Source organism: Bos indicus x Bos taurus, chromosome 24, assembly GCF_003369695.1.
Source record: "Bos indicus x Bos taurus breed Angus x Brahman F1 hybrid chromosome 24, Bos_hybrid_MaternalHap_v2.0, whole genome shotgun sequence".
Taxonomy (NCBI): Eukaryota; Metazoa; Chordata; class Mammalia; order Artiodactyla; family Bovidae; genus Bos; species Bos indicus x Bos taurus.
Window position 1 is genome coordinate 25,865,856 of NC_040099.1, and position 19,146 is coordinate 25,885,001.

Below are 19,146 nucleotides of genomic sequence, written 5' to 3' on the forward strand. Positions count from 1 at the left end.
CTTTCTTGTGCTTAAAACAGGCACACTGATACATATATGTCTATTAGTGTGTTTGTGTTTCTGTGGAAAGGATGATAGTTTGGAAGGAAATAAATCAACATGTTAAGAAAAGTCTCCTTAGGAAATGGGGCTGTGTTTTCAAAATTCTGTCTACTTTTGTGTGTGTTTTATATTTTATGTAGAGAAGTGATATTATTATTTGTAAGTGAATAAGGTTTATTTATGACAGTTTCGGCTAACATAAAGTAACAGTTTTGGTGAATACAGAATGTTTTTCCCACTGAAAGGAAATCAGACCTTACCTTAACTACTTTCAGGATACCTTCGTTAGTTCTGGGATCAGTTTCTATTTCAAACCAATGCCCTTCATTTCCAGACGTGAAGAAGAAGTCTGCAAGCCAATTATCAGTGAACTCTTCGTCCAAATCTATTACTTGAATTCGAAGCAACTCAGAACTTAAAGTGTTTTCTTCAATCCTTGCTAAATACTGAAAAAAAGCAGAACTTAAGTTTCAATGTCAGGTTTTATCTAAAAGAATTATTTTCATTCTGAATGGCATTAGTCATTAATTCCCAAATTATGTATTGGCTCTTTGCTGGTCCCTGAATTCTTATCTTTTACAATAGTTTATTTTAAAAGAAAAGTGCAGAGAATGTAACTAAAAGCCAGCAAGCCAGCAAATCCCAAATTATGGTGGTAAGGTATAACATAATATATATATAAACATATATATATAATTATTTTATAATTATGTTCTAAGTAATTATTTTTCAAGGAATAAAAGGCACACCTGTGATTCTCTGAATGTGGGGAAATTATCATTGACATCTTTCACTTTAATGCTACATTCACACTGAGATGATAGTCCTTCTCCATCTCTGTCTGCACCACTCACAACCAGGCGATAGCTGCTAACTTGCTAAATTTGGGGAAAAAAAGAAAAATGATTAATCTCTAGTGTCAGGGATATGAATGACAACTACTTGCTTCCTATGGGAAGGAAGTGAAAATATTTAAACTCATGGTTCATTCTCTAGAAGGACCACATGCACTTTCATTGTCCACCATAGACGAAGCACGTGGGGCACAGGAGGAAGTCTTTATGGGGCTGATACAAGTTTTCTCTTTTGTGAGCTTCTTAGAGCAGGAAAGTGCAGAAATGGACAATAAGGATGGTGCTCTGTTTATCTGAGGGAAGCTCATTTATGGAGCTTCCTTACTGGTCTGTTTGGAAAATCATTTGTGTAAAAGTAATACAGAGTCTGATGGGGTCTTGTGTGTTGTTGGAGATGTGTCGATAGAACAATGGAGAAGAGAGAGTAAGGGGATTCTTTTTTCTGTTTCCCTTGTGGCCGCTCCATGTGGTTTGTGGGACCTTAGTTTCCTAACCAAGGATTGAATCCGGTTGCTCAGCAGAGAGAGCATGAAGCTCTACCATTGCACCATCAGGTAGTTCCTGGGGATTCTCTAGTGTTCTAGAAACAGGAGTAAAATGGAAAGAAGTCAGGAGAAAAAGCACAGCATCAGAGAAGGCTTTATTCCAGATACGAATTTCTCCCTAGGAAGTTTCCTTTTCCTCCATCACATGAGGGATTAGCCCCAGTTCAGTCTCTGTCCGTGGATACAATGCCTTCTCTTATTCCCTCAGTTTAACTTCCATGGATGCGGGATACTCATTTATTGAGGTACAATCGATTGTGCAGGTCTCAGACACACAACCCACCCCAGCAAAATCACAGTAGGATGCGAGGAGCGGCCCTCAGTTGGGTCAGTTGAATCCAGAGAACCCCTCTTCCTTCCCTCTTTCCTTCTTAGGTAGAAGGGAGTCACCTCTCTTGGGTTGCTTACAACTGAATCCTGAGTTACTGAATGCTCCCAAGAGCCTTGCTTTACCTCTCGATCAAGTGAATTGGTCAAAGTGCGGACTTCCCCTGTGTGTCTGCTTAGGAGGAACATGGATGTGCCTGCAGGTTCCTGAGAGATGATTTTGAAGGCAATTTTAGAGTTCAGGTGGTTCGGTTCATCTGCGTCTGTGGCATTTAGTATCATCACCAGTGAGTCTAGGAGTACAGAAGTTCGTTAAAGGCTATGTAAAGATTGACATTATGTTCCCGTTAAATATCCAACACCATTTCAAATTGATCTTTGTCTTTTAAGATCTTAAAACTATCTGTATGCCAAAAAACTACATGTCACGTGCAATATCTCTTAGTCAGGTGACGGAGTCAGTTGACCTGTGCTGCCTTCCATAAGAATCCTCCACTTCTCACTAAGCCTTGGTTGGTTGTGTTGAGGTTGAGACCGTTTCCTCTTCATTTTTTTACCCTTGCTGAATGGCTTTATGTTCTCCCTTTCCCCCCAGTTATCCATGTAAGGAGAGTGTCTCTGTCTCTTATAATCTAAGAAGGCCCAGCTGATGCATCTGGGTTGTCTAAAGCCCCCTCTTCAGCTTTGTGACTAGAATAAGCTTTGACTTGATAACACAGCCATAGCCTACAAGTACAGTGGCAGTGGATAAGTAGCTCAATCACAAATATTAGCAAGGAAGACCCAGACTGTCTTCATGGATTTTTCTACAAAACTACTGATGAAACTAAGAGAATAAAATGATGTATGATAATCATGCTTGTATCTGAAAGTTAAAAATAATTAAAAGTGGTAGTTACTGCCGAAGACTTACTCGAAGCACTGTTTTCTTCAATTTCACCCTGGAATATGCTTTGTGAAAATACTGGAGCATTGTCATTTATATCTAAAATTTTGACTGTTAGTATAAGTGGTTTTTCTACGTCTTGTCCTAGGGTGTTGCGAGCACGACACGTAATCTAGAAAAGGAGAGGACACATTAATGGATGTTCTACAACACCAGTTTGCTTATTATTAAAACTTGTCAAGATAAGGCCTCTCCTAGCATGTACAGCGGAGAAGGCAATGGCACCCCACTCCAGTACTCTTGCCTGGAAAATCCCATGGACGGAGGAGCCTGGTAGGCTGCAGTCCATGGGGTCGCTAAGAGTCGGACACAACTGAGCAACTTCACTTTCACTTTTCACTTTCATGCATTGGAGAAGGAAATGGCAACCCACTCCAGTGTTCTTGCCTGGAGAATCCCAGGGACGGGGGAGCCTGGTGGGCTGCCGTCTCTGGGGTTGCACAGAGTCGGACATGACTGAAGCGACTTAGCAGCAGCAGCAGCAGCAGCAGCATATACAGTTCTTTTGTGCAAAGAGGAAAAATATTTTTCACAAAGAGGAGACAAAGTAGGAAAGTGTCTACTCTGGGTAGACTAGTTGGCCAAGTTACCCCTTCTTGTGGGCTGCTACTGTTAGCCTGAAAGTCTTGGCCAGAAGCATGCTGGAGTTCAGTGTTCATACACCCTCCTGGGTTGTTCCTTCAGGGGCACAACCTTCAGAAGCTCTTTGTTTTATTTGTTTTTTTTTACTTTTACGCTGCACATTGCAGCCTGTGGGATTTTAGTTTCCCAACCAGGGATTGAACCTGCAGCCCCTGCAGTGGAAGCCCAGAGTCCTGACCAGTGGATCACCAGGAACATCCAAGGAAGGCTCTTTGTTATTTGATGGTGGATGGATTCATGCACTGATATCCTTCTAGATTAACCTTCTAAAGTCATTGCCACAAGGGAAAGGGTGATATCGAGGACGCACACTTACCTGGAAGCTTGGGGTTACTTCTCTATCAACTATGGCTGTTATGTTAATTTCCCCAGTGTTTCTGTCAACAACAAAGATTCCAAAAGGGGGCTGATCAATTCCTATTCCAGAGATGTGGTAGGTAATTTTCTGGGTTGCTTCGAAGTCTGAAGTAATCTGCAGTCCAAAATACCCAAAATGTTAAGGTGATCATCACTCAGGCCTCTTCCTTACCCCCTGTGCTCCACACTCTCAAGTCATCTGTTCATTTTATTCATGCTTTCTGACACTGTGTTGTTTATTTTTTTGCCTTGATAGCTACTAGGAATATGAAATAAATTCAAATTGTTTCCTCTGTTGGCCAGTATGGACCAACGTACCTTAACCTTTCCAGCCTTAGAATATTTGCCCAGACTGTGGTCACCATGGTGATGTTAAAAGGTTGAGAGAAAGTCAAGGACAAGGCTACTACTGAATGCCTCCTTGCTTAGCAGATAACACACACACACAAAAGACATTTAGTTTTAAATAGGAGAACCTGGAGAAAAAAATGGAAAGTGATAATATACTAAGTGTTAAAAATATTAGAATGAATTGCTTTTATTATTATTAATCTTTAAATTTTTAATAGGGAAAATTTCAAATATATTATAAAGTTAGAATGTATAATGAACCTGATACATCTCATCACCCAGCTTCAACAGTTCTGAATACATGGCCAATCCAATGTTGATTGTCAACCATCTTTAATTGTCTTATTGCTGTATATTGGTTTGCTATGATTTCAAATCTACTTTTTTGTTTTTATCTAGGAATAGAGTTGCTTTAAGAGTGTGGTTGTTTGCATTGAGGAAGCTGTCAGGATGTTGTTGTGGATATCTGTGACTGTCAATATACATTCAGCTCGGCTCTTGCTGAGCAACACTGGGGCTTATTGATACAAGTGCGTGGAGAAGTCACTATGGCTGGGAGACATTTAAGCTTTAAATAAGAACAGTTTGTGAGGACTTCTTGAGAGTGTTCAGTCCGGGCAAGGCAACTCTTAGCTGATCTAAGTGCCTCTCTGAAGAGCTTGGGGCATTAGCTCCTGCCTGGGCAAGGCATCTTTTGCCTGGCAGTGGTGAAAACTGTAATCTTGCTTGCCACTACCTCTGTTCCCTAGCAGCGTGCTCTAGTGATAAGGGACTTTTGCTTTTGCACTGGCAGCCAGACATCAGCTGTGATTGACTAAACTGACTCTCATGAGAACCAACTGGTAGAAAGGTCCACCTCAACTTAATCTGGACTCTATGCCTTTAACCTCTCTTGCCTGGAACAATAGTGTGATTAATCTGCACTTGATTAGGAGTATAGTATTTTTGGGTTTATTGAGAGACATTATCCTGTATGTTTTCAGCTTGTGAAATTGTCATAACTCCTGCAGTGAACCCGTGTTAAATACATTATTGGTAAAGACAGTCACATTCTCTGAGGATAATTTGCTGCCCCAAACAAAGCACTTGGCCATATACATTTTTCTATTCATTTGCTAGAATCTGAATCCCAAAAGGCATATCCATTGAAATATATTGAAATGGCTCTTAATTATTTTTAATTACTCTGGAAGCTGTAACTCCTTCATCTTTCTCTTTTAAATTGATATTATTAATACCATTATTGTTGTATTTTTTGCGTTATTGAAAATACCAGATTATTTGTTCCATGGACTCCTCAATCTGTATCTTGCTAATTGGAATTTCCGCATTATTCTAATTTACATCTAGTACATTTATTCTCAAAACTCACATTGCTTCTGCTCGTAAGACTTACTTTGGCAATTGGATTTCTGTTCGAGTTGTCTTCTCCTTCTCTGCAGGGTCTTGCGAATTTCACCCACTCACGTTTGTATCTCCTTTTGCCTTGTATTGCGGTCTCATATTCTTCGTATTGTCCTTTTGTCTTATTCAAAAAGGGATTATATTTTATTATGCACATTGTTGGAAATTTTTGCTTTGAGTATTAATTACAGACACCTAGGTTGGGGAGTCTCCTATGTTTCAAGATATTTAAAATGGTTAAATACCCAATTTTCTCTCCCTTACACTATCATGCAAAGAAGAAACAGTAAATAACTAACACAGCTACAGAGCTATATGATTTTTAATATTAGCATTTAACCGTATTTTATATTTCCTATATATATTCCACAACATCTAACTGTTCTGGGCACAAATACTGGTTTATCAGTTGATATTTTTAAGATGAGACAAAAGAATGCATGAGGTAAATTACAATAATGACATCGATTCATGCTAGTATTAAAGTATTACTAGGTTAGTTGTTAGAATTGTATTTTCACAATTAAATTATTTAGTAATTTTTAGTATTAAATAAATATTTATTTTTCCAGTACAATTTTTAAACTAAACTATTTTAATTGCAAAAATCTTTTTCATACTTTACCTGTATTCTCAATTCTCCATGAACCAAAAGAACCACCTGTAGACATTTAAATAAAGTCAAATTAAACATGAATTCTTCAAATAAGTAATTACATAAGATAATAATTCTGATTTTTACATTCTGCTGTTCATATTGTAGTTGTTTCTGTTTCAAGAGGGAGGGAACACAGGTATACCTATGGCTGACTCATATTGATATATAGCAGAAACCAGCACAACATTGTAAAGCAATTATCCTCCAATTAAAAATAATAAAAATAGGAAAGAGGTAGATTTGGAGAAGCAGTATTCAAAGAGCAAAAAAGAAAATAGTCTTCATGTAAATAGTTCCTTCAGTTGTGTAATCTAATTGTAGAATTTTAATGATGTTCAGGGGAATCTATTGGACTTTTCAAAATTCTAACAGTTGTTGCAACAACCAGACATTTCTTACCTGGCTGCTCTATAAACACTTCCCAGGAGCTATGGAAGCTATTGCTTTGGGAAACAATGGTGAGCATCATTCTAATAAGCTTCAGAAAGTACCACAGGAGATTATTAAAAGCTGTGACCTACTCTACCGACTTGGCAACGCTGTTTTCGTTAGTTGCAATTCCAGACCAAGGCATTTTCTTAGTCATATAAGAGTTGAGAGAATGGAAAGGAACTAGTCTAATATAGGAAGAAGGCAATGGCAACCCACTCCAGTACTGTTGCCTGGAAAATCCCATGGATGGAGGAGCCTGGTAGGCTGCAGTCCATGGGGTCGCTAAGAGTCAGACATGACTGAGCGACTTCACTTTCACTTTCCACTTTCATGCATTGGAGAAGGAAATGGCACCCACTCCAGTGTTCTTGCCTGGAGAATCCCAGGGATGGGGGAGCCTGGCGGGCTGCCGCCTATGGGGTCGCGCAGAGTTGGACACGACTGAAGTGACTTAGCAGCAGCAGCAGCAGTCTAATTTAGAGAATGAAATGTAAAAGATGGGGATGTGCTATTCCAATCACAAGTACTGTTTGCTATGGAATGGGGATTTGTGCATCTCTGCTCTACTAGTTCAATTTAAATTTGAGCTTAATTTTCCTACTGATCTAAAAGAAATAAAGATAAGATGAAGCCAGGCCAGGCTAGGTCTTCACCTTCTCAGGAGTATACAGGACCTTCATCTGTGTCATTTTCAGTGTTGTTTTCTACCTGGAATGCATTCTTCTTATCTTCACACACTTGAATACTGTATTACTCATCCTTGAAGATCATTTTAAGTTCCAACAGTCTCCATGAAACTGTCCTTACTGATGTCTCCTTTTCTAAGTTTGCACAACATACATTCTGTGCAATTTAGCCCATGATGGTTTACCGTGATTTATTATTTCTTATGGTTTTATGTGCATTATATGGTGTCGAGCCAAGAGAATTGCAAACTTTCCAAATGCGGTGCTTCTATATTATTATTATTGTTTTTTGCTATCCTTACAATACTGATCCCTTAGCAGATGTTTAAAAACTGTTTTCTGACTCACTGATTAACTAATTTGAAGACAATCTGGAAGGAAAAAGATTATGAAAAATAAATCAGAACAAAAGAATTATGTTTTATGTGTCAGATGCTATTCATAGTGCTTTATGTTTACTATCTCATTTAACACAGCAGCCATCTGAAGGATACTGTAATCCGTCTTTCAGGGATGAAGAAAAAGAGAATACTCATGAAAAAATGAGTACTTTGCCCCAACTAACAGCCCTCAGATTTGAATCTCTGCAGCCTGACTCTAAAGTGTGCACATCACCACTACACTAGATTCTTAAGTCAGTGTAGATAAATAGAAAATAAAAATGAATCATAGAAAAAAAGTTATGTGATAGTCAATTTAGATTTCTTCCTGGCAAAGGCTGCAGTTAATCCTGAAACAATGTAGATTTATTACGTCGCTTATTTTGGAAGGCTATAATAAAGAGGCAAGTCCCAGTCTGAACCAAAGGAAAAATGATATCAGACGTAGGATGTGAGGACGCTTCCATTCTAAAAATTTCAGTAAAATCTTTATTTCAAAGGATGTTTGTTAAAACTGTCATGGAAAAAGACCATGACTTGTGGTTATAACAGATCTCAAAATTATTTTACAGCATTGCTGTTCTTTTTTAAACAGTACCATGAGTTACTTGGGGGCTTCCCAGGTCACACTAGTGAAAAAGAATCCGCCTGCCAATGCAGCAGACATAAGAGATGCAGGTTCGAACCCTGGGTTGGGAAGATCCTCTGAAGAAGGAAATGGCAACCCACTTCAGTATCCTTGCCTGGAAAGTTCCCTGGACAGAGAGGAGCCCAGTGGGCTGCAGTCCATGGAGTCGCAGAGAGTCAGACACGACTGAGTACATATGCACACATGCATTATATGGGAGAAAAGATCAGGGCAGTGAAGTCACTGCACACCTTTCTCAGTTCCCAAGAACAACTCAGCCCCACGTGAGGGGAGGGAGGGACCAGGCATGATCCCTTTTACAGGAAAACTGGAGTCATCCTGAAAATATGAATCATGTTTGTACTAGCCCTGTGGAGAATGATTCTTCTAATAGACATTAAGACAAGATTTCTGTTTTTCTGGGAAGTGAAGGAAGGACAAACCCTAAACTGTGGAAATCGAGCATTGTGGACAGGTGTTTCTTACTTGTTAAGTCATTTCTTTGACTCCGAGCCCTTAAAGAAGCTACTCAGCCAAACCTTTACTCTTTCCCATCCTCTCTTTCAAAGTCAGCTCACCAGAAATGTTTTCCAATTTTTGGGAATATTGTGAAAATATAATCTTTGTTGTGTTTTTAGGAATATGGGGACAGTTACTAAGAACACTTTTGAATAATGCAGTGCTTTTTAAATATGTATTTAGACATTTAGTCATAGCTTTACATTATTCCCAAGTATTAAAAAAAAAACTTTACTATTTGAGTTAATTAGTACTTACATGTAGCTACTTAGTTGTTTTAGTTACATTGTTCATATAATTATTTTGAATATCTACTAAATATTTCAATAGCTTCTTGATAATGTAAATCAATTAAGTTGTCTTTTTTGTAGCCTAGAGTCTAGAAGATAGCAGCATGGAGAAAACACTCTGTATCTTGTGAATTTATTTTTCTTTCTTCCCTGTGTTCTCTGGTTATGGTTTTATAATTTTGACTGTATGATTTATAAAGCAGTGATATGGTCTAAATGCCTTGGTATACATAAGAATTAGAAATGTTTTATTAAAAGCAAATAAGATTTTTAAGTTAATAAAAAGCATGCGACATAAAGTGGTTTGATATTCATGTGTCCTATTTGCTAACTAAAATGTATGTAGTTATATCATTAAGATTCCTATTGAGTATGGTAGGTTTGTAATAAATTTATTTTGAGGATATGGGTGACTGGATTTTTAAAAATCTTATATAATAACAGTTGCTTTTTACTGGTTTGGCTAAGGTTTTGTTTAGAGTACTCTGAAACTTCAGAGTGGGGAAGGAAGGTCAGACTGTTTGAGTATGCATTGGATTCAGGAAGCCAGTCCTAGCCAGCATAAGGCATGGCCATTTTTCTCTGCATGCAATAAGATCACACCCACTCCTCTCTGGGAAATTTGCAAAATGAGCTGGGTAATTGAAAGGAATCATTACAAATTTTAAACTTGATTTTTAAAATTAATAATTATTTTTGAAAAATTCATGAAATATATGTATGTATATATGTTGGTGATACTATTTTTATAATTGGTTAGATGCAAGATTATGTGTCAGATTAGAGAGATCAATAGATATGTATCAAATTTTTGAAATTAAAATTTTAAAAAATCCAGAAGTATTTTAATAAGCTTCATGTTTATCAAGGAAAATTCCTTAATTGAATGAAAATATTTATGTTTAATTACTTAAGAAGTATTTAATTTAGGAGAGTTCAATACTTTAATAACTGATGTTTAGAGTAAATTCAATTTAGAAAATTAAGCCCTTTTTCAGGAGCTCATTTTAAGTACTCTGTAAGACACAGTTTCTTCCCAGGTGGCTCAGTGCTAAAGAATCCACCAGCCAATGCAGGAGACGTAAGAGATGCGGGTTTGATCCCTGGGGTGGGAAGATCCTCTGGAGAAGGAAATGTCAACCCACTGCAATATTCTTGCCTGAGAAATCCCATGGACAGAGGAGCCTTGCGGGCCATAGTCCATGGGGTCACAAAGAGTCAGACACAACTTAGTCATTAGACAACAAGAACAAAGATGCAGTTAAGTGTAGAAATACAAAACTGGACATTGGATCCTGAATCCCTCAATTAAAATCCTAGTCTCATCATGTACTAGCTGAAAAACTTGGGAACATTATTTAATTTTTCATCTATAAAATAGGTATAATAATTCTACTAACTTTATAGGTTTGTTGTGAGGATTAAATGAATTAACAGGTCTGAAACACATAGATGAACCCTAGCCTACAGTAACTGCTTAATAAGTGTTAATTACCTCTGGACGTAAAAAAGATGTAAAGAGCCACTGTGATATGATCTTTTATTATTATTACTCATGTCAAGGCACATAGAACTCTTTCTTGAGCCTCAGAAAGAGATAAGAACCAGTGTTCCACTGTCCAATGGTATGATTTGCCGCCTGTGCAACTCCAGGGGACATTGTTCACATTGTAGTGTATGTGAACATACCTCCTGGCATTGTGCAGTGTACAGCCTGGTCAACTGTGCAGCGGTCATACAAGGAACATGTGCACATTACACGGATTCAATTATTCAGAGTATAATTATGGATAGTAACCAGTAGCCTGTGTAATTCTTGTAATGAACTTCACAAAGCAAACCCTCTCCTTAGGCTATCAGATTGACTCTTAACTGGAAAGGAAGAGCCAAAGGCTAAGAGGTTTATGAGAAGCATCACGGACACCAAGTCTTCTAGTTCTAAATGAAAACCGGTTTTGAGTATTAAGCAACTGGGAATGGTAATTGATGGAAGTAAATAATCACATCTTTCCCAAGGTTTGCACGTCAGTCAGGGCTGACGTGAATCGCTTGGCAAGGTTATTCTGATTTTAGAATTTTAACTGTTGGAGAGGTTCAGGAGGAAATTAATTTTCATATATTCACCAGCATTGGAAATTGGATTGCTTCATCAATGAAGAGAAGGAAGGATATGTCGAAGATTTTCCTTCTGTTAAAAATCTGGGCCACTTAGCATACAATTCTTTTCCTAACAATTTGCTTTCTGGATGTTCTCTAGAGAAAGTGGTTGAAGGGTGTTCTGCTGTATTTGGGGCTTCCCTCATAGCTCAGTCAGTAAAGAATCTGCCTGCAATATCGGAAACCCTGGTTCGATCCCTGGGTCGGGAAGATCCTCTGGAGAAAGAAATGGCAACCCACTCCAGTCTTCTCGCCTGGAGAATTCCATGTACAGAGGAGCCTGGCAGGGTATAGTCCATGGGATCCTAATAGTTGGACATGACTTAGTGACTAAATCACCACCACTGCTATATTTAGAACACATTCTAACTCAGAGCTTGGTATTTAAACTACTATATTTTTTTCTCAGCATGAACACTATTAACTTGTTTAAAACATTGTGCTTTAAACATCTTTGGATTTCAAACGCTTGTATGAGTTTTGTAATGAGTAAATCTTTACATAATAATATTGTAACATGAAATTAAATGGCTTATTGTTCAGATGCTATAGGAGTGTTATTCGACAGACCATGTTTCAGATTTAATGGACTTCTGTAATACTGACCAGTAGTCTCCTTTGAAGAAAACATTGTTTTGAAAAGTTTAAATCTTTGAAGACAAGTATTTTTCAATCACAAAACCTTTCCCCAAAATGTTTACTTGGTATTGTGCAAAACGGATCAAGCAAACATGGGAGACAGAGAAGTGTTACATTTTACAACATGTTAGTGTTCCTCACACAGTCCCCTCTCAATGAATCTAGAGGACTAAAGCAGTTACAATTTGGGGTAATGCTCCAAGTTTAAAATTGTGTTATTTCCCTATACCCACTATCATTTAAAATTCAGGTTTAATTTTTTTCTGCCAATTTTCAAAAAATTAATCTCATAACTGTTTTTGATATGCCCTTTCACTCAAGAAAAATTTAGGTTCTGGACATTAAAACTAATGTCAGTAGTTGTTTAAAATAGGAAGGCAGACTATTAAGGCGTTATCAAGTTTCATCTTCATTACTAAAATATTACAAATAATAGGAAGTAGAGTCCTACAAAGCACTTTATATTTTCCGGAACACTTTTTTGCATTCATTGCTGTTTCATTTTTACTATGGTCATTCTCATTAGTCAGGGGGATATGATTATTCTTATTTGACAGCTGAGGAAGCAAAACCTGGAGTGAGTCAGTGGTACAGGCATAGGCTGAAGTCTGTGATTTAGCTTTTATGTATCACCTCTCTAGGCAACCTTTGTGTGGTCATAGGTTGGTGGAATTAACTCAAAACCTCCGAACAGGTCTTCCAGCTTTCACACCCCACCCTTCAATAACAAAAGATGTACATTCCCACTCCACAATGCTTTTAAGGACATTGTTCTTTTCCCATCACCACACCATTTCGAAACTCTGGGTGGCTCCCCACTTCTAAAAGGATTTCACTGCCCTTCACAGAATGCACTTTTCTGTCTGACCCTCATCTGCTATTCTAACTCACATCCGGATTCTCCAATGCAGCCAAACTAGCCCTTGCCCCTAGGCAAGCGCTGCAGTTGCACCTGCCTTTGCTCATGCTGGGCTGATGACAAAATATATGTCCCTGTGGCCCATCTATATTTATCAGAGAGCAGCCCGAATCTCTTCTGGTCCATGAAACCTGGTTTGCCTACTTTAAAAAGAATTTTTTTTGATGTGTACTGTTTTCTAAGTCTTTATTGAATTTGTTACAATACTGTTTCTGTACTTTTTATGTTTTGGTTTTTTGGCCCCAAGGCATGCAGGATCTTAGCTTCCCAACTAGGGATTGAACCCACACCCTTTGGAAGGCAAAGTCTTAACCACTGGACCACCAGGGAAGTCCCTGCCTACCTCACTTCTGACTGACACTGCCTTCCACTAATGGGATTAAGAGTAGACCAGCACTGTCCAGTTGAAATAAAGTAACGAATGTGAATCACTTATCGAATTTTAAATTTTTTAACATTCATATTAAAAAAGGTTAAAAAGGTGAAATTAATTTTTTCAACATATTTTTAACAAATGTACCCAAAATACTGTCATTTCAATTTTTGTCGACATAAAAATTATTGATGACATATTTTATGTTCTTTTCTGGGCTTCCCCTGTGGCTCAGTGGTAAAGAATCTGCCTGCAGTTCAGGAGACACAGGTTCAATCCCTGGGTCGAGAAGATCCCCTGGAGGAAGGCATGGCAACCCACTCCAGTACTCTTGCCTGGAGAATCCCATGAACTGAGGAGCCTGGCAGGCTGCAGTCCATAGGGTTGCAAAGAATTGGATGCAACTGAGCACATATGCATGCATGTTCTCTTTTTTTTTCATACAGAGTCTTCAAAATATAATGTATACTTTATGCTTAACAGCACATCTCAATACAGATCAACCACGTTTCATGTGGTTAATAGCCACATGTGGCTAGTGGCTACTGTATTGGACAGAGCAGTTCTAGACCACTTAAATAATTATATATGACATTATATTGTGTAAATAACTTGTGTGTTTTCGTATGTGAGCCTGCAAAATTTTCCTGAGGGAGCGTCCCCCATGACTAGGATTATAGAGGCACTGTGGTAAGGGTTATAGTTTAGAGAGGCCTCATTCAATCATTCATTTACCCATTCTTTGAACAATCGTGTGTCCACTGTAAGGTAGATTTTATGGTAGGCATTGGGGATGCAAAGAGGAATAAAACAGCCCTCTGTGTAAGGATCTTACAGCCACTCCAGAACCAGAAGGGTAACTGAGAGGGGTACACATCAGAGAAGGGAAAGAAACTCCCCTAAGCATGTGGCAGTCCAATTCTGCAACAACACTTCCAGCACACCCTGCTGCATATCCCCTAACTTCCCAGGCTGGTCATTGATCGGGACAGATGGCTGATCAGGCTACCTGCAGTTCATTTAGTTCAGAAATGACCATCTGGAAAGGCGGGGAAGTCATACAACTGCCAGATTTCTCTTTACAACATTCTTGGGTCAATTAGATTCATTAGATTGCCAAAACAGTTAGTTACACTGTCATAATAGAAATAGACTCGAACAGAAGGGTGTGATACCAATTTTCTGCTTGACCATTGCCATGACAGAGAAGGCTAAGAAATGCTGGCTAACAGGCAGTCTATTCTAATTTTAGGCATATTTAATTTTTAGAAAGTTCTTTCTTGAGATCTATCTCCCTGTAACTTCTTGAAGTCCAATTATCTCAATTTTTTAGATGAGGACATGAGGGAAACTGATGCTTAGGCAAACCCAACTTATTGTTGATAAAATGAGGAATTAGTATTAGGGATTTAAAAAATATTCATTATGGTGTATTTCACTATTTTGATATCTATGTGGAACTGATAATATTGTGACCAATTTTTTCCTTCACTAAAACAACACAGTTAAGGAGCACACTAGTCTGTAACATCTAGTCTAGTTCTTTGCTCTCCAGATTCCACTACTCTTTTATCTAATACTATATAAAACTTTCCCAGTCAGCAAAAGTTTTACTTTTCTGGAAAACTGGCTTATAAAATATTTTTTTCTCCCTAAAGATTAGATATCTTTTGCACATAATGGCTAAACATAAACATTCTTTTCTTAATAACCCTCCCAACTTCTCCAGAATCAAACATTGCTTTGATTTTAATTCAATGGTCTTAGACTACTTAAAAACATGTCAGGTATCAAGACCAGGCATGTACAATTCTTAGCCATGTGCTTAAGAGGTATATATAACCTTGGGAAATAGACCTCATTCTCTTTTATGTGTTTTGCTTTGTGTAATAGAATAAAAGCCTGAACAAAAAGATGAATAAAAGCATGACTTTAAAGAAAGTGAAGATACTTTGGAAAATAGACCTGCAATCAGGATTAATTAGTTCTCCAACTAAATATGCTAAATGGCAACTTTCAAATTCGTTTCTATCTGGCTTGGTTTTCCATGTGAAAATACAGCACTGAAAAAAAAAAAAAAAAACAACAGCAACAAAAGGGGGAAATTGGTAATCTTTGCAGTTTCATTTTAAAATGTTTATTTCCACTGAACTCTTTTTAGAATTTATAATAGGGATTCAGCAATCAAATTAACATTCTCTAACAAGGAGGGAAACAGGAAAGTTTGCAATTATTAGCGGGGCGGGGGGCGGAAAAAAAGGACTTACCATTAAAATGGCCAGAGCCCCTGTGGTTCTGAAAGGGAGCCAAGCCATGGTTTCTGATTTCCCTGGTGAACGAAGGGAGCTGCCGCTTTGGTCCTTCCAACCGTCGGCATACGACGTCTCAAGAAAGCCCTTTCTCAGCGTCTCTCCGGTCTTCAGGAGTCTGCAGATGGCCTGTTATGCAGATCCTCCCCACCCTAAACCAAGGATTGGTCTCACCAGAAACGCTTGCATCACTTTTGCTCCCAGGTAAAAACTTAGACACACCTCAATTCCTGAAGCAATGAAATCCTTTGTTGGAAGCTGAAAGAGAAGTTCACAGGCTAAAAACCAGTTCTAATAGGAAGGTACCAGATGAATAATAAACTAATCACAGTGTCGAAGGGCAAAATCTAGCCTTGACTACACTGTAAAAGGATCTAGTTGGCTGGTTCTCATGGTGCCAATTAAAACTGAAAAGTAAAACAAAACATCCAAAATTCCCCCAAATCTAACTTGTGGAAGAGCACTTATTTTTAGCTTGAGTGTGTGTGAGTAGATTTAAAGTTGAGCAAAATATATTTTCGGGGCTTCCCAGGTGGCACAGTGGTAAAGAATCTGTCTGCCAGTGCGGGAGACATTGGTTCGATCCCTGAGTTGGGAAGATCCCCGGGAGAAGGAAATGGCAACCCACTCCAGTATTCTTGCCTGAAAAATCCCATGAACAAAGGAGCTTGGTGGGCTACAGTCCATGAGGATCTCAAAGTGTTAGACATGACTGGGCGATTGAGCACACACACGCAAAATTTATTTTAGGTTTTAAGCAATATATATATTTTTTGAAAGAAACTGCAGATCTGAAGAAGAAAATCATCACATCAAGCAGTTGCTAATAATAGGATTTGAGTGAAAACAATTAGAAATAAAATTAGACTAAATACAAATGGTGCCTTGGATATTTGAAATCTATAAACCATGTGTTGCAAAATCAGGTATCTGATAATACTCAGTTGACATCTTTCTGTTGTATTTCTTTTCATTTATAAATTTTTAAAAAAGTAGTTTGCAGGGACTTCCCTGGTGGCTCGGTGGTTAGGAATCCACCTCCCAGTGCAGGGGACGTGGGTTTGATCCTAGGTTGGAGAACTAAGATCCCACATGCTGTGGTGCAACTAAGCCTGTGTGCCACAACTACTGAAGCCTTTGTGCTTTCAGCATTCCAGGTTTTTTTTAAAGGTTTGGTAGAGGAACAATATTATCTTTATAAGTATTTGTGCATCAGGTTTTGGAAGCTTTTTAGTTTCAGAAAAACCATTTAATGAGAGTATTTCAGACAGAAAGGATTTCATAGTCAAGGAGTTGGGAAAAAACACCTTATAGGCAAAATGTTGTGCATTTGGGGGTTTTGTGTGTGTATTTTAAAACATTTTGGTAAAGTATACATAATAAAATTTAGTATTTTAACTATTTTCAAGTTACAGCTGAGTGACATTAAATGTATTCACATTGTTGTACAGCCATCACTACCGCCCATTTCCAGAAAAAAATCTTGATTTTGTGATAAAGTTTTTGTAAATAAAGTTTTATTGGAACACAGCCACTCCCATTTGTTTATGTGGTGTAAATGGCTGACTTTGTGGTGAAAGGGCCAAGTTGAGGGGCGTTGAGAACGGACAGAGACTGTATGGCTGCAAAGCCAAAACTATTCAATACTAACTTATAGGAAATGGGCTTCTCTGGTGGCTCAGATAGTAAAGAATCTGCCTACAAGGCAGGAAACTCAGGTTTGATCCTGGGTTGGGAAGATCCCCTGGGGAAAATAATGGCAATCCACTCCAGTATTCTTGCCTGGAAAATCCCATGGACAGAGAATCCTAGTGGGCTATAGTCATGGGGTCACAAAGAGTCGGACACAACTTAGTGATTGAAGTTCTACCACCACCACCAATTTATAAGAAATGTTGGCTTTATTTATTTACTTTCAGAAAACACTTGATGACTGATGACTAACATTGTATACCTTAAATAGCATTTGTGGCAAATCTGTTGGGTATTGATGCTAATGGAGGAATAATTAGTGAATTGTTAAAAACTTGGAAATTTTCCAAAGCTCAGGTTTAATATCCTTTGTAGAATTCCTTCTAAGTTTCATAATGTGTATTTTATTCACTTTTTGATTAGAATCATAAAGTGAACAAATACTGAATCCTCTCTAACATGGAAAGACTGAAGCACACGGCCAAGTCTTTCTTGAATTAGGAAGTGGTTTCTCCATGACAGGACTAGCTAACAAATTTAGGAGCATAGAAGCTGAGATGAGCTTTATTGAACTTATTACTGATTTGTGTAATGCATAATTCAGCAATTGAAATGTTGGTTACTTGTGAATTTAGCATCTGAATTTGTTTAACATTGGTGAGAGTTTTGGGTTTAGATGTTTGTGTACTGGGGCCATTTTATTATAAGATAATGAAAAGAAATACATATAAACTAGAAACTAGAATGGATTACCATAATATACTAGAACTTATTTTTGAATAAAGTGATTATGAATGTATTTAACTTTTTTCATTATGATTGTATACATTAAAAAATTTTTTTAAAAAGAGCGTATTAGCTTTACAATTAGAAAAGAAAGTTCTTTAAAAATAATATGAGTACAGAAAGCCTTTATGTATAACATTCTAAACTTTGGGGCAGGGAAAAAGAGAAGAAATGAACTTCAGTTGCTTCCTTTTCTATAATATCTTGCAGTTTCTTCAAAGCAGAGTTAGTGGAGGATGAAGGAGCCTGTTATACTACAGTTCATGGGGTTGCAGAGTCAGACATTACTTAGAGAACAATTATTGTGCTAAAGACAAAAGAGATTTTAAAAATGATAGCAGTGAATTATGATATTCCTAGGAATACCCATAAATTGCATTGTGGACTAAATTCTAGATATGGCTCATTTTTTTTCCTCCTGATTTGCCTTTCCTAAAATTCTAGTTCTTTGACAATTTTTATTAATTAGGCTTAAAAATATTAATTATCACTTTGCTCTTTCCTGACCTAAACACAGGTTAAGGATTTAACTGGTACTTCATTTTTGTATTTTGAAATGCCAGTAAGTAAATTCTTGGTTGGGTGGTGAAATAGAGTATGGGCACCCTTGTAGGAGAGTTATATACCATCCGTAGCCTGATGCAGGCTAAGTTAAGGAGGGCTGTAGAAAGGAAGGACAGACCCCATTGTCCACTGGTGGGCAGACAGGACTCCCCTAATCTTCTAGGTGCTCTAGACAATACTTCAAGCTAGCACTTCTTTTTCTTTGCAGGATTGGTGAGCTCAGTAAGGTAATAAAACACATAAAAAAATGTGTATTGGGGCCACATTTACCAGGCGAGAGGAAGGTAGACTGAGGTTATCCCTGCTGGGTGGTGCCTTTGCCTTCTGGACTCAGCGTGTTTTCACTTGCTAATTTGTTTGTTTTTGTTTGTGAAAAGGAAAGGAGGGAGGATTTTCCCGTGGTTTCTGTTGAGAGATTATGTTATTACTCTCCAGATAATGGCTTTGGAAACATAAGCCCCAACTGGAAGCTAGCTTTTACTGAAGAAGCTGAAATGAAAATGAGGATCCTAACAATAATAATCATAATCATTGAAAAGTACGTGTGTACTGTGCCTCATTTGATGCATCGTATTAAAAATATAAGAATGGAACAATAGATGCGATACATCATAGGTTAAAGAAGACACTGTTCTTCAATCTGCTG

The 19,146-nt window shown here is 37.8% G+C and overlaps 1 protein-coding gene across 1 annotated transcript in view; it reads right to left on the reverse strand.

Annotated features, from left to right (window-relative positions):
* Positions 1-15,768, reverse strand: part of DSG3 (desmoglein 3) — a 33,399-nt gene extending 17,631 nt beyond the window's left edge. Inside the window, exons 1-8 of the mRNA XM_027525624.1 lie at positions 15,417-15,768; positions 6,094-6,129; positions 5,461-5,589; positions 3,673-3,828; positions 2,682-2,826; positions 1,895-2,061; positions 792-920; positions 303-488 (exon numbers count right to left, since the gene is read on the reverse strand). Of these exons, the coding sequence (XP_027381425.1) occupies positions 303-488; positions 792-920; positions 1,895-2,061; positions 2,682-2,826; positions 3,673-3,828; positions 5,461-5,589; positions 6,094-6,129; positions 15,417-15,464 (996 nt within the window). The 5' untranslated portion in view covers positions 15,465-15,768. The remainder of the gene's footprint in view (positions 1-302; positions 489-791; positions 921-1,894; positions 2,062-2,681; positions 2,827-3,672; positions 3,829-5,460; positions 5,590-6,093; positions 6,130-15,416) is intronic.
* Between the last annotated feature and the right edge of the window lie 3,378 nt (positions 15,769-19,146).